The following is a 12,919-nucleotide window of genomic DNA, read 5'->3' as shown; positions in this document are numbered from 1 at the left end:
TTGTGACTTGAATGAATCTAGTAGAAGTTCTGAAAGAATCATGTATGTTTAAGCGTTCCCGTTTCTTTCTACTTCTCAGCATTTGTAACGCTGTTCTCTACCTTCTGACCCTCATGATTTCAGATGAGAAATCTGTAGTCATTTGAATCTCTGATCCCCTAGATGTGACATTATCTTGTTTTTCTGTGGCTGCATTCAGAATGTTTTTTTATCTTTGGTTCTCAGCAGTTTGATTATGATGTGTTTGGATACTTTTTTTTTTTTAATTTATCCTGTTTGAGATTTTCTAATCTTCTTAAATCTATACATTGATGTCTTCACCAAATTTGAAAAGTTTTGACCATTATTTCTTCAAATATGTTTTTCTGCACCAGTATTTTTTTCTGGAGTAACACAAATATCGTTGATATTGTCCCAGAGGTCCCTGAATAAGTGCTTCATTCTTTTTAATCCTTTTATCTTTTTTATATTTCCTCTTTCTCTGCTGAGAACTTTAAAAAGTTATTTATTTATTCATTCACTGATTTGTTTTTGGCTGTTCTGGGTCTTTGTTGCTGCACACAGGCTTTTCTCTAGTTGCAAACCAGCCGGGGCTATGTGGAGCCCAGGCAGTGTGGCTTGCAGGCTCCAGGAGGTGAGGTGTTTGGGCTGAGCAGTTGTGGGCATGGCTTAGTTCCATGGCCTGTGGGATCTTCCCAGACCAGGGATTGAACCCGTGTCTCCTGCATTGGCACGTGGGTTCTTAACCACGGGACCTCCAGGAAAGTCCTCTTTGCAGAGAACTTTTATCTTCCCACTTGTTTGAAAAGTATTTTTGTTTACCTTATAAAATATAGTCATAATAGCTGATTCAAAATACGTTTACTAATGGGTCATCAGTACAATTGGTATCTGTTCCTTATATTTTCTTCTGAAATTGGTTATCTTTTTTGTGTGCGTGTTGAGTAATTTTTGATTGTATCCTAGAATTTTGAATACTATGTTGTGAGATTCTAGATCGTATAGAAATCCTCTGTAGAAGGCTGATATTGTTTGTTTGTTTAACAGGCAGTTCGCTCGGTTGGGTTCAGACTGCAGGTCCTGTCTCACTCATTGTGGGCATAGTCCCAGGGTCGGGTAATCTCCAGGCCTCTGCTGTTCTCCTTTGAGGCTGCCCATTCGTGCCCAGCCCACGGGTGAGCTGCAGCCCCCATTCTGGATGTGAACGTGCTGGTTCCTATCCAGAACAAGGGATTTCCTTTCTCTCTTAGGACACAGCCCAAACCCTACTCCCATTTCCCAGAATCCCTGTTCCTTCCCCTTGCTGATACCTTATAGTACCATACAACAGGTGCTGCCTTTGAGACAATGTAGCAGAAAAAAAAAAAGATGTAAAAAAAAAGGGACATGCCCCCATACTTTCCACACCACAGGGGCCTCTTTTCCCAGTTCCTCTTGCCTAAAAAACGAAGTTTCTCTTGGGAATTTAGCTGCTTAGGACTGTGGTCCAGTGGTTAATAAGACTGGGTACTTCCAAGCAGGAGGCATGGGTTCGATCCCTGATGAGGGAAGGTTGCGCATGCTGTGCAGCGTGGCTGAAGAAAAAAAGCAAAAAGACTGACCGCAGTGCTGCTGTGCTGCCCGCAGAGCACAGCTGGGAGAGAGACACAGAGAAAAAGGAAATTACAGAGCTTTTCCTCCATGCTTTCAGGCATTGCGGGTCCCTTTTCCTGATTTTCTGGCCAAAACACACTTTCTGATAAACCACTTTTTTTTCTTTTAATTTCTTTATTTTGAAATATTATAAATGTACAAATGAAAGAGTAATTTAGTGAATATGATATAACCACCACTCCACTTCATCTAATATTAAGTATGTTGTTGCTTAAGGTTATTCTGAGAAACAAAATATGACAGATTTGTTTGTAGTCCCTGTGTGTCTCACCTGATCCCATACATTTCTTCCTCCCTCTCCACAGTCCACCGTTGTGCTACACTTGGTAATTTTCATGTTGTCATGCACACACTCAGGTAGCTTTGAGGATTTTTAAAATGTATTGTTTGCTGTTCAGCCTTTAATTTTTCTCATTTAATGCTATTTTAATAGGCTCATAACTGTTCTTTTTTTCATAATAGTATACATTGTGTGGGCTTCCCTGGTCGCTCAGATGGCAAAGAATCTGCCTGTAATACAGGAGATCCGAGTTTGATCCCTGGGTTGGGAAGATCCCCTAGAGAAGGGAATGGCAATCCATTTCAGTATTCTTGACTGGAAAATTCCATGCACAGAGAGCCTGGTGGGCTACAGTCCATGAAGTCACAAAGAGTACAACATGACTGAGTGACTAACACTCAGTCAAATTAATTATTACACTGTTTTCTTAAAATATGCTTTAACTTGGGTTGAACTGAAGTTTATCTTCATTCTTGTTGAATTTTAAAAAGGTAATATTGATGATATTAATAATGTAAAAAAGATTGTAAGAGGCTATAAATAATTGTATCAACAATTTTAAGGGTTTTGGAGTATCTATAAGCAAATCTATCTCTCCATTTCCAGTTTTTATGTGTTTGTTAAATTGGACCACAGGACTAAAACAGTATATATAAGGATAGCTTTTTTGACCGTATAGTTAAAATGATAGCTGACTTTCTGTGAAAAATAGCATAAACCACTGCAGAAGACAAAAGCGAAAGATTCTCTTTGGGCAAAAGATAAGAAAAAAGGGAAACAAACAGTCAAGAAATAGAAAGAACAAAACCTATGGCAATTATGATAATAAAAATTATCCTGCAAAAAAACGGAGACTTTCAATTGGATCAATAATAATGATGGTTATATGTATCATTAGAGCCACATCTAAAAATGATACAATGTAAAAACAAGCAAAGATGTATGAGGTAAACAAAAGGGAAGCAAGAGTTGATAGCTATGTTATTATCAGAGTGGATATCAAAGTAAAAATAAAAAACAAGTTATATTGACAAAAATATTAAGATATTAATATGTAAAACTATTACAAATATACTTGGTGTAATATTTTTTGAAAGCAGTTTGGGAAAGTGAATCAATCATCATAAAAATACCTGCTTCTAGGAATCAATGTGAAGTGGTCAAATAAAGATATGCAACCCAGACTATTAATAACAAAGAAAATATTCAGCAGTTGAGAAGAGATGAAGTAAATTTGTGTCCAACAAAATGTGTAGCTTTTAAAATTTGTATTTAAGAATAACAATAAGAAGGGAAAGCATACGCTAAGCAAAAGTACATGAGACAGTATTTAGTATATAAGCTCAACTGTATAAAAATATACGTGCATAGGAAAAAAAGTGAAAGTAAAAGTCGCTCAGTCGAGTCCTACTTTTTGTGACCCCAAGGACTGTACACTCCATGGGATTCTCCAGGCCAGAACACTGGAGTGGGGAGCCTTTCCCTTCTCCAGGGGATCTTCCCAACCCAGGGGTGGAACCCAGGTCTCCCGCATTGCAGGCAGATTAATGAAAATATGCCAGGATATTAATAATAGTTTATATGTTGATAGTAATATTGGGTAATTTTGGCTTTTTCCTTATACTTTACTGTTTTTTCTTGATTATCTACAGTAGACTTGTAAAATTTTTCTAATGATGAAAAAGTAATAAATGCTATATAGTATGGTAGTATTTTCTGCTTATGTCAACTTTTATATTACCATTTAAATAGGATGACTTCATAAATTATTTCAGTTTGAAAGATCAAATTTACCATTTAAACCCATTCTGAGGAGCAGGGCAAACTCCAAATTATTTAGACTTTTCCAGATACTTTAGAAATTAATTTTAGAATAATTCAAATAAGAATGTAAATATACTTTTTGTTATATCAGATTTTTCTTTTTAATAGGGCTTTGCAATTTGCTGATGTAATTGTATTACTTGGTGCCAGATTAAATTGGATTTTGCATTTTGGACTGCCTCCAAGGTATCAGCCAGATGTGAAGTTTATCCAGGTACTCAAAGAGGAGAGATTTAAAGTCAAAGCTATGTGTCCTGTATTGTTCTCTCAGCATTACCAGCTCTGCTTTCTTCTTGACTTTCATAAAGAACCATTTCTCTTTTTACTTAGGTAGAATTTTATAAATTGTCTAGCATAATTGCAGGTACCAAAGTGAGCTACCTTTTCAAGCCTGTGAAATATAATGTTTCACTTTGCTTCTAACCAGAAAACCTTTGAAAATCAAGTTTTAAATAGTTTGAAAAGCACAATTTACCTCTTCTTCAGAGTTAAAGGTAGACAAAAGAGTTTCAAGTAGGAGGTAAATTAGAACAAAACATTCAGCACTATTAGGAATTGAGTTGTTTCTTTAGATTCCCAAACTTTCAAACACCCTTTGGTTAGAAACCTCTAAACAGTGGTGCAAATATGTCATTAAACAATGTTTGAAATAAGCTTTTGTATCTTTGACTTCCCTGGTGGCTCAGATGGTAGAGCCTCTGTCTACAATGTGGGAGACCTGGGTTCAAGCCCTGGGTCAGGAAGATCCCCTGGAGAAGGAAATGGCAATCCACTCCAGTACTATTGCCTGGAAAATCCCATGGACAGAGGAGCCTAGTAGGCTACAGTCTATGGGGTCGCAAAGAGTCGAACACGACTGAGTGACTTCACTTTCACTTTCTCTGTATCTTTATGACCTTTATAAACTGGTTTCCCTACTGGTAGAAAAACCAGTACTGGTGTGTGTACAAACCTGTTTGCCCTACATAGATTGTATAAAGACCTTGCTACAATGCTGTCTTCCCCCTGTTTACCTTTTACTTCCTAAGTCAACTGCTAGCAGGAACCATTGAAAACTAAAGCCACAGACAAGCAAAACTCGGGTTGTACTGGAAGATGCTGCCACCTCTTGATTACAGAATAGAGTCCATCCTGAGTTACTTCTCAGAAAGCTGTCTTCACTGACCCATGGCCATCCAGAAATGGAGCAGAATTCCGAGTAAATAGGGCATAGTCGTGCTTTTCCTGGATTGTTGTTCAGCCACTCAGTCATGTCTGACTCTTTGTGACTCCACTGGACTGCAGCACGCCAGGCTTCCCTGTCCTTCACTATCTCCTGGAATCTGCTCAAACTCGTGTGCATTGAGTTGGTAACGCCATCCAACCTCTCATCCTCTGTCACCCCTTCTCCTCCCGCGCTCAGCCTTTCTCAACCTTTTCCAATGAGTGGCTCTCAAAATGTGGTTCCCGGACCAGCAATTTCAGCACCACTGGGAAGTCTGTTAGGAAGGCACATTTTGGGGCTCCACCCTAAACCTCTTGAGAAAAGAAACTCAGGTGGATTCTTGCAGTCTCTGGTTTAACAAGCCTACCAGGTGGTTCTGATACATGTTCAAATTTGAGAACTCCTGCTCTGAATAGGAATTCTAGTGTAATTAAGTATTCAAAACTATTATTAAGTATTCAAAACTATAATTGATCAACTCAAATGTGTTCCTGTGAGTATAGTGGAATAATACCGAAGTTCTACAGAGTAGATTTTAAGATGAGGGAAGTTAGTGAGGTTTCTGTACTAGCCGTGATACTCATATAGTTCATGTATTTTTACTTTTATTAAGGAACTTCTTGAAAATCAAATCTTAATCATATGCGTATGTGTCACATGCACAGTCCATTTATTCAGTCTTGACTCTTTAATTATTCTTAAGAATAAACGTGGCTTGTTCTTTAGCCTTGCCTCTTTTTTAGGTTGATATCTGTGCAGAAGAATTGGGGAATAATGTAAGGCCTGCTGTGACCTTGCTTGGAGACATAAATGCTGTCACTAAACAGGTGAGAGCTTTTGCCCAGGTTCTAGTTTATGTGGCTTGGTCTTAACTGAAGTCAGTTCTTGAAAATGTTTCACTTGGTAACAGGTCTTTTAATATCTTAAATAAAATTTATGATAGAAAGCTATTCTTAAATACAACTATAGAACTTGGTAAATCCAACTCCTTATGTATAGATCATTTGTATGTGAGTAAGTTAAGCATTTTTTAAATGAGTGATAATTTAAAGGCATTTGTTTGGCAAACTGATCCAGCTATCTGAAAGATTATTATACAGCTTCCAGAGGAACTGAACTTAGAGCCAAGAAATGGCTTTACCTACTGGAAAAAATTCTAGCTTAGTGTTTCTTTTGGCAATAAAGATATTTTTACTCTTCAAGCTGTTACTAGTGACTTATCCAGATTCTTATTATTTGTATATAATTTATACATTTCACTGTGACAGGAGATAACATATAGCATACTTATCACTTGGCTTTGGATATAAATTAGCGTCATAGTCATCGTTACACAAAATTAGGGTGTGATCCCCAACCACATATTAAAACACTCGAGAATTTGATCTGTATCATGGGAATCCCTAGGTATTAGGGCTCTGAACCTTCTTGCCCAGGTTCTTTGACTTTCCTTCCAGTGTCAAACATAGAGGAGGACTTATGAATGCCCCTGCCTATGATGTGTGCTTGGGGTATCACTTCTGTTTTGTTACGGGATCCCAGCTTCTGGCAGAGATTGTCACTGAACTAAGCAGAGGCTTTCTGTGGTACTTGTCTATCTTCTATCAGTCGTTTACTGCCAAGAGGAAAAACAGAATGTGAGTGATGTGAAGGGCAGGCTAGTGTAGCTATGTTGTCTTCTTTAGAAGAGATTTTTATGCTAATATGATTTAAGCTTATTTTTAAGAAGGAAAAAAAAAGTTGTTTTTTTTTTAGCTTTTAGAACAATTTGATAAAACACCATGGCAGTATCCTCCTGAGAGCGAGTGGTGGAAAGTTCTGAGAGAAAAAATGAAGAGCAATGAAGCTTTATCCAAGGTAATACGGGACCCACTGAAATTCAAGAATGCTGCAGGTCCAAAGTTGTTAGTTCTGTCATAGCATGCGTACATACGCATCCCTAAAATCACCGTGCATAAGATACACACACACACACACATTCAAGGCCCTTGACCTTGCTGTCTCCTCCTCCATTCAGAGACCCCCCAGAGTAGTGGGTGAAGCATAGCCCCTTTTTAGTGCTGTGTGTAGGGAAGGACTAGACTTTCAGATTTTCGAAAACCCCAACTTCATTTTTTATTTTTAGTATAAGGCCATATTTTATATGAAAATCTTCTAGAATAAAATTTTCACTTTTTTTCTAAGGCAGTGTTTTCCTGAAAGTGCTCAAATAAGACTGTTTAGTTTTGCTTAACCTAGTGTTTTTAGCTGTCTTTACTACGGGACATCTTGGTCTTTAATATGCTACTGTGCATTGTGGATCTTCAGGAAGAGAGATATTTCCTGGCTTATTTGATTGTGTCCCAAATTGGAACTGGGACCTGTTTTGTGTGGCCTATTCTCTAGGACTGTATACAAGTCAGATAGCTTCTCAGAGTGGTCATCTGATGGCCATTTGGGAAATTCATAGCTTACATTAGGTTGGTGAAAAAGTAATTGCGATTTTGGACTGTTAAATTTTAAATTATTATCAGTTCAGTTCAGTTCAGTTGCTCAGTCGTGTCCGACTCTTTGCGACCCCATGAATCGCAGCATGCCAGGCCTCCCTGTCCATCACCAACTCCTGGAGTTCACTCAGACTCACGTCCATCGAGTCCGTGATGCCATCCGGCCGTCTCATCCACTGTCGTCCCTTCTCCTCCTGCCCCCAATCCCTCCCAGCATCAAAGTCTTTTCCAATGAGTCAACTCTTCGCGTGAGGTGGCCAAAGTACTGGAGTTTCAGCTTTAGTATCATTCCTTCCAAAGAAATCCCAAGGTTGATCTCCTTCAGAATGGACTGGTTGGATCTCCCTGCAGTCCAAGGGATTCTCAAGAGTCTTCTCCAACAACACACTTCAAAAGCATCAATTCTTAGGCGCTCAGCCTTCTTCACAGTCCAGCTCTCACATCCATACATGACCACAGGAAAAACCATAGCCTTGACTAGACGGACCTTAGTCGGCAAAGTAATGTCTCTGCTTTTGAATATACTATCTAGGTTGGTCATAACTTTTCTTCCAAGGAGTAAGCGTCTTTTGATTTCATGGCTGCAATCACCATCTGCAGTGGTTCTGGAGCCCAAAAAAATAAAGTCTGACACTGTTTCCACTGTTTCCCCATCTATTTCCCATGGAGTGATAGGACCAGATGCCATGATCTTCGTTTCCTGAATGTTGAGCTTTAAGCCAACTTTTTCACTCTCCTCTTTCACTTTCATCAAGAGGCTTTTTAGTTCCTCTTCACTTTCTGCCATAAGGGTGGTGTCATCTGCATATCTGAGGTTATTGATATTTCTCCCAGCAATCTTGATTCCAGCTTGTGTTTCTTCCAGCCCAGTGTTTCTCATGATGTACTCTGCATAGAAGTTAAATAAGCAGGGTGACAATATACAGCCTTGACGTACTCCTTTTCCTATTTGGAACCAGTCTGTTGTTCCATGTCCAGTTCTAACTGTTGCTTCCTGACCTGCATACAGATTTCTCAAGAGGCAGGTCAGGTGATCTGGTATTCCCATCTCTTTCAGAATTTTCCACAGTTTATTGTGATCCACACAGTCAAAGGCTTTGGCATAGTCAATAAAGCAGAAATAACTAGGCTCAAACACATCTTTATTAATCAAAATAAGACCTGTTACAATTAACACATTTTTGCCAAAAAGAAATGTTTGTTTATGCCTGTAGCATAAAAATCAATGCTTTGGGGTTCAGTGAACTCTTGGAAAGCATTTTCTACCTCCTGTTGGTTATGGAAGCATTTTCCCTGTGAAAAGTTGTCAAGATGCTTGAAGATGTGGTAGTTGGTTGGCAAGAAGTCAGATGAACGTGGCAGGTGAAGCAAAACTTCATCGCCCGATTTGTTCAACTTTGGACATGTGGGTTGTGTGGCATGTGGTCGGGCATTGTCGTGGAGACGAATTAGGCCCATTCTGTCGATCAGTACCAGTTGCAGATGTTGCAATTTTCAGTGCATCTCATCGATTTGCTGAGCACTCCTCAGATGTGATGGCTTCACTGGGATTCAGAAAGCTGTAGTGGATTGGGTGGGCAGCAGACCACCAGACAGTGACCATGGCCGTTTTTGTTGCAAGTTTGGCTTTGGGAAGAGTTTTGGAGCTTCTTCTCAGTCCAGCCACTGAGCTGGTCGTCGCCAGTTGTCATGTAAAATCTACTTTTTGTCTTACATCACAGTCCAATCAAAAAATGGTTCGTTGTTGTTGCATAGAATAAGAAAGGACAACACTTCAAAATGCAATTTTTTTGATTTCTGGTCACCTCATGAGGCACCCACTTACTAAGGTTTTTCACCTTTCCATTTTGCTTCAAATGCCAAACAACTGTAGAATGGCCAACACTGAGCTTTTGGACAACTTCTCAGGTGAGGGATCAGCTTACAGTCAGCTTCAGTGATTGCTCTCCGTGGGTCATTGTCAACTTCTGATGGCTGGCTACTGTACTTCCCATCTTCAAGGCTCTTGTCTCCTTTGCAAAATTTCCTGTACCACCACTGCAGTGTACATTTGTTAGCAGCTCCTGGGCCAAACGTGTTGACGTTGTGAGTTTTCTCTGCTGCTTTATGACCCATTTTGAACTCGAATAAGAAAATTGCTCGGATTTGCTTTTTGTCTTAACATCATTTGCCTAGTCTAAAATAAATATAAAATAAACAGAAAATAATGTCATAAGCAAAAAAACACAAAGTGAGAAATGCACGTGAAAATGATGTATAACATAACCACATTTATTTAAGAATGTATTCCAATATTGAACAACAAAGTTCAACAGTACAAAACCGCAGTTATTTTTGCACCAACCTAAATAGTTGTTGCAAATCAGTTCAAAAGTAGCTTATTGATTATTTTTATTCTCATTGTGTCCTAATCTAATTTGATTATATTTCCTTCTAATATTTTAGGAATTAGCTTCCAAAAAATCTCTGCCTATGAACTATTACACAGTGTTCTACCATGTTCAAGAACAACTACCCAGAGACTGTTTTGTGGTGAGTGAAGGAGCAAATACTATGGATATTGGACGCACTGTGCTTCAAAACTACCTTCCTCGCCACAGGTAAGGCTTCCAAAAAAGGAATTATAATGAAATAATGTGTTCAGTTAGAAACAGCTAAAAGCAAACTAATAAAAACATTTGAAAATTCTGTGTGGCCATAAGGACATACTTCATAAATGTATTTTTAGGAAAGGTTTTGGAGCACTTCTGTGCTTGGTATGAGACTGATGAGCTGCCTGTTGCACTAAAGAGGCAACTTAAAAAACACTTGCTCCTTAGAAGTAAAGCTATGACAAACCTATAGCATATTAAAAAGCAGAGACATCACTTTGTTAACAAAGGTGTGTATAGTCAAAGCTGTGGTTTTTCCAGCAGTCATGTATGGACATGAGAGTTGGACCATAGAGAAGGTGGAGTGCCAAAAAATTGATGCTTTCAAATTGTGGTGCTGGTGAAGACTCTGAGAGTCCCTTGGACTACAAGGAGATAAAACCAGTCAATCTTAGGGGAATTCAACCCTGCATATTCATTGGAAGGACTGATGTTGAAGTTGAAGCTCTAATACTTTGGCCACCTGATGGAAGAACCAACACACTGGAAAAGACACTGCTGCTGGGAAAGATTGAAGGCAAAAGGAGAAGGGACTGGCAGAGGATAAGATGGTTAGATAGCATCACTGACTCGATGGGCATGAATTTGAGCAAACTCTGGAAAATAGTAGAAAATAGAGGAGCCTGGCATTCTGCAGTCCATAGGGTCAAACACGACTTAGCAACTGAACAGCAATGCTTGGTGTGTCCTGAGGTCATGTGATAATTTGTGTACTCAGTGTTCCGAGGATATATTCACAGTCTTCCAAGCAATCATAGGTGATTTTTCCCATTCATTCTGCTTATCCGTAACAAATTAGTTTCTCACAGTCTTAAAACTTAATAATAAGGAGAATGTTTTTTATTGTTCTTTATTGTTCCATGAGCCATGTGGATATGACTAGATCTGTGCCAACCCACCATCTGTGATATGCCCAGAGAGTTTCATTTTAGCTGTGTTCCCCAACAGACTTGATGCTGGTACTTTTGGAACAATGGGAGTCGGTTTGGGATTTGCCATTGCAGCTGCTATAGTGGCTAAAGATAGAAACCCAGGGAAGCGCGTCATCTGTGTGGAAGGAGACAGTGCATTTGGATTTTCTGGCATGGAAGTAGAAACCATCTGCAGGTAAAAAAAGCATCCTGAATCAGGGCATTTCTTTCTCTGAAATATGAAAAATTATACCCAAGACCCACTTGCCTAATGCAAAACAGGGGAGTAGATTTTAGGTCACTGAAAAAAAGTTCTGGTCTGAGAAACTCTTGATTTCTTTGGGGAGATAGCAGAGCTTGGTGGTTAAGAGCACAGCCTCTGGGTCAGATGGCCTGGATTATTTAAATGCTGGCTGTTCCACCAAGACCCAAAATAAGTCTCTTAACCAAACTTCAGTCTCCTCTAAAGCAGGAATAGGAATCGTACTAGTTCCTACCTTAAAGGACAGTTGTGAGGAACAGTTGAAGCAATCTAGGTGAGCGACTTCACTTTCGCTTTTCACTCTCATGCATTGGAGAAGGAAATGGCAGCCCACTCCAGTGTTCTTGCCTGGAGAATCCCAAGGACGGGGGAGCCTGGTGGGCTGCCATCTATGGGGTCACACAGGGTCGGACATGACTGAAGCGACTTAGCAGCAGCAGCAGGTGCTTCAGTGGGGGATTAAATATGGACGGGGTCGTTCTTGTTAGCGCCCAGATCTGTGAAAACCAGGGTTCAGAAAAACTCAGTGATTTGCCCAAGGTACACAGCTGCACAGTGGTAGGATCAGTCTGCCAGCCACTAACCTTTCACTCTTTCTGCCACTCCATGACATTTCTGTTACTAATTTGATAATCTTTATTAGGGTTTCCCTGATAGCTCAGAGGGTAAAGAGTCTGCCTGCAGTGCAGGAGACTGGGGTTCCATCCCCGAGTCGGAAAGATCCCCTGGAGAAGGGCATGGCAGCCCACTCCAGTCTTCTTGCCTGGAGAATCCCATGGACAGAGGAGCCCGGCAGGCTACAGTCCATGGAGTCGCAAAGAGTCAGACACAACTGAGCGACTTTCACTTTCACTAGGATAACAAATGCTCAATTTTTAGTCTTACCCTAATACTACAAAAAAGCCTATGGAAAACTATCCATTTTCAAGCTAAAATTTTAATCCAATGAAAAGAAATTGCTTTCGAATGGAAAATGATTTCCTTTATATTTTGCTCTCAATTTTAGGTACAACTTGCCAATTGTACTTTTGGTGGTGAATAATAATGGAATTTATCAAGGTTTTGATACAGATAGTTGGAAGGAAATGTTAAAATTTGGAGATGCTACTACAGTGTAAGTAACCCGGAATAACATATATTTACTTTTCTCGTCTAGTTTAATCTCTGTTTAAAAAGTGTGCTGTACCGGAATGTGCCTGTGTGGTGTTAGTATTGCTTCTTTCCACAGCCGGCTGCTCTACGGGGCAGCAGCTCTGTCTGCATGGTTCCTTTTCGCACAACCATCCTTGAGTGGCACTTCAGTGAGCACTTTATGATCAGGGAGCCACTGAAGTCTCAGGTGAATGAGTTTGATGTCTAAGCCTCATTAACAGAAAAGCTTATTGCAAAATGCTTCTAGTCCTACTATTCCTACTGCACAATATAGGAATATAGATGTTTACATATTATTTATGATACGGAGGTCTTCCTTCCTTTTACCACGCTAAATTTTGGTCATCTGATGCCAGAGTCACACTGAGACAGTGCTGTGGCTGGCGGTGGGAGGTGAGAGATGGAATCGGACAGCAGGGCATGGGTATGTTTCTTAAGCCTTGCTGACTTTGTTGTTTTGTTGTGATTTGCTGTTTTGTAGTAATCACTCCTTTTT

The 12,919-nt window shown here is 39.6% G+C and overlaps 1 protein-coding gene across 1 annotated transcript in view; it reads left to right on the top strand.

Moving 5' to 3' along the window:
- HACL1 (2-hydroxyacyl-CoA lyase 1) overlaps nt 1-12,919 on the top strand; it is a 43,492-nt gene that overhangs the window by 17,270 nt on the left and 13,303 nt on the right. The window contains exons 10-15 of the mRNA XM_069568427.1: nt 3,866-3,971; nt 5,705-5,788; nt 6,717-6,818; nt 9,893-10,047; nt 11,047-11,205; nt 12,278-12,385. Coding sequence (XP_069424528.1) covers nt 3,866-3,971; nt 5,705-5,788; nt 6,717-6,818; nt 9,893-10,047; nt 11,047-11,205; nt 12,278-12,385 — 714 coding nt within the window. The remainder of the gene's footprint in view (nt 1-3,865; nt 3,972-5,704; nt 5,789-6,716; nt 6,819-9,892; nt 10,048-11,046; nt 11,206-12,277; nt 12,386-12,919) is intronic.

Source organism: Ovis canadensis, chromosome 1 (genome assembly GCF_042477335.2).
Source record: "Ovis canadensis isolate MfBH-ARS-UI-01 breed Bighorn chromosome 1, ARS-UI_OviCan_v2, whole genome shotgun sequence".
NCBI classification, from domain to species: Eukaryota; Metazoa; Chordata; class Mammalia; order Artiodactyla; family Bovidae; genus Ovis; species Ovis canadensis.
The sequence above is the reverse complement of the archived record's forward strand: the minus strand, read 5'-3'. Positions and strand labels throughout refer to the sequence as shown.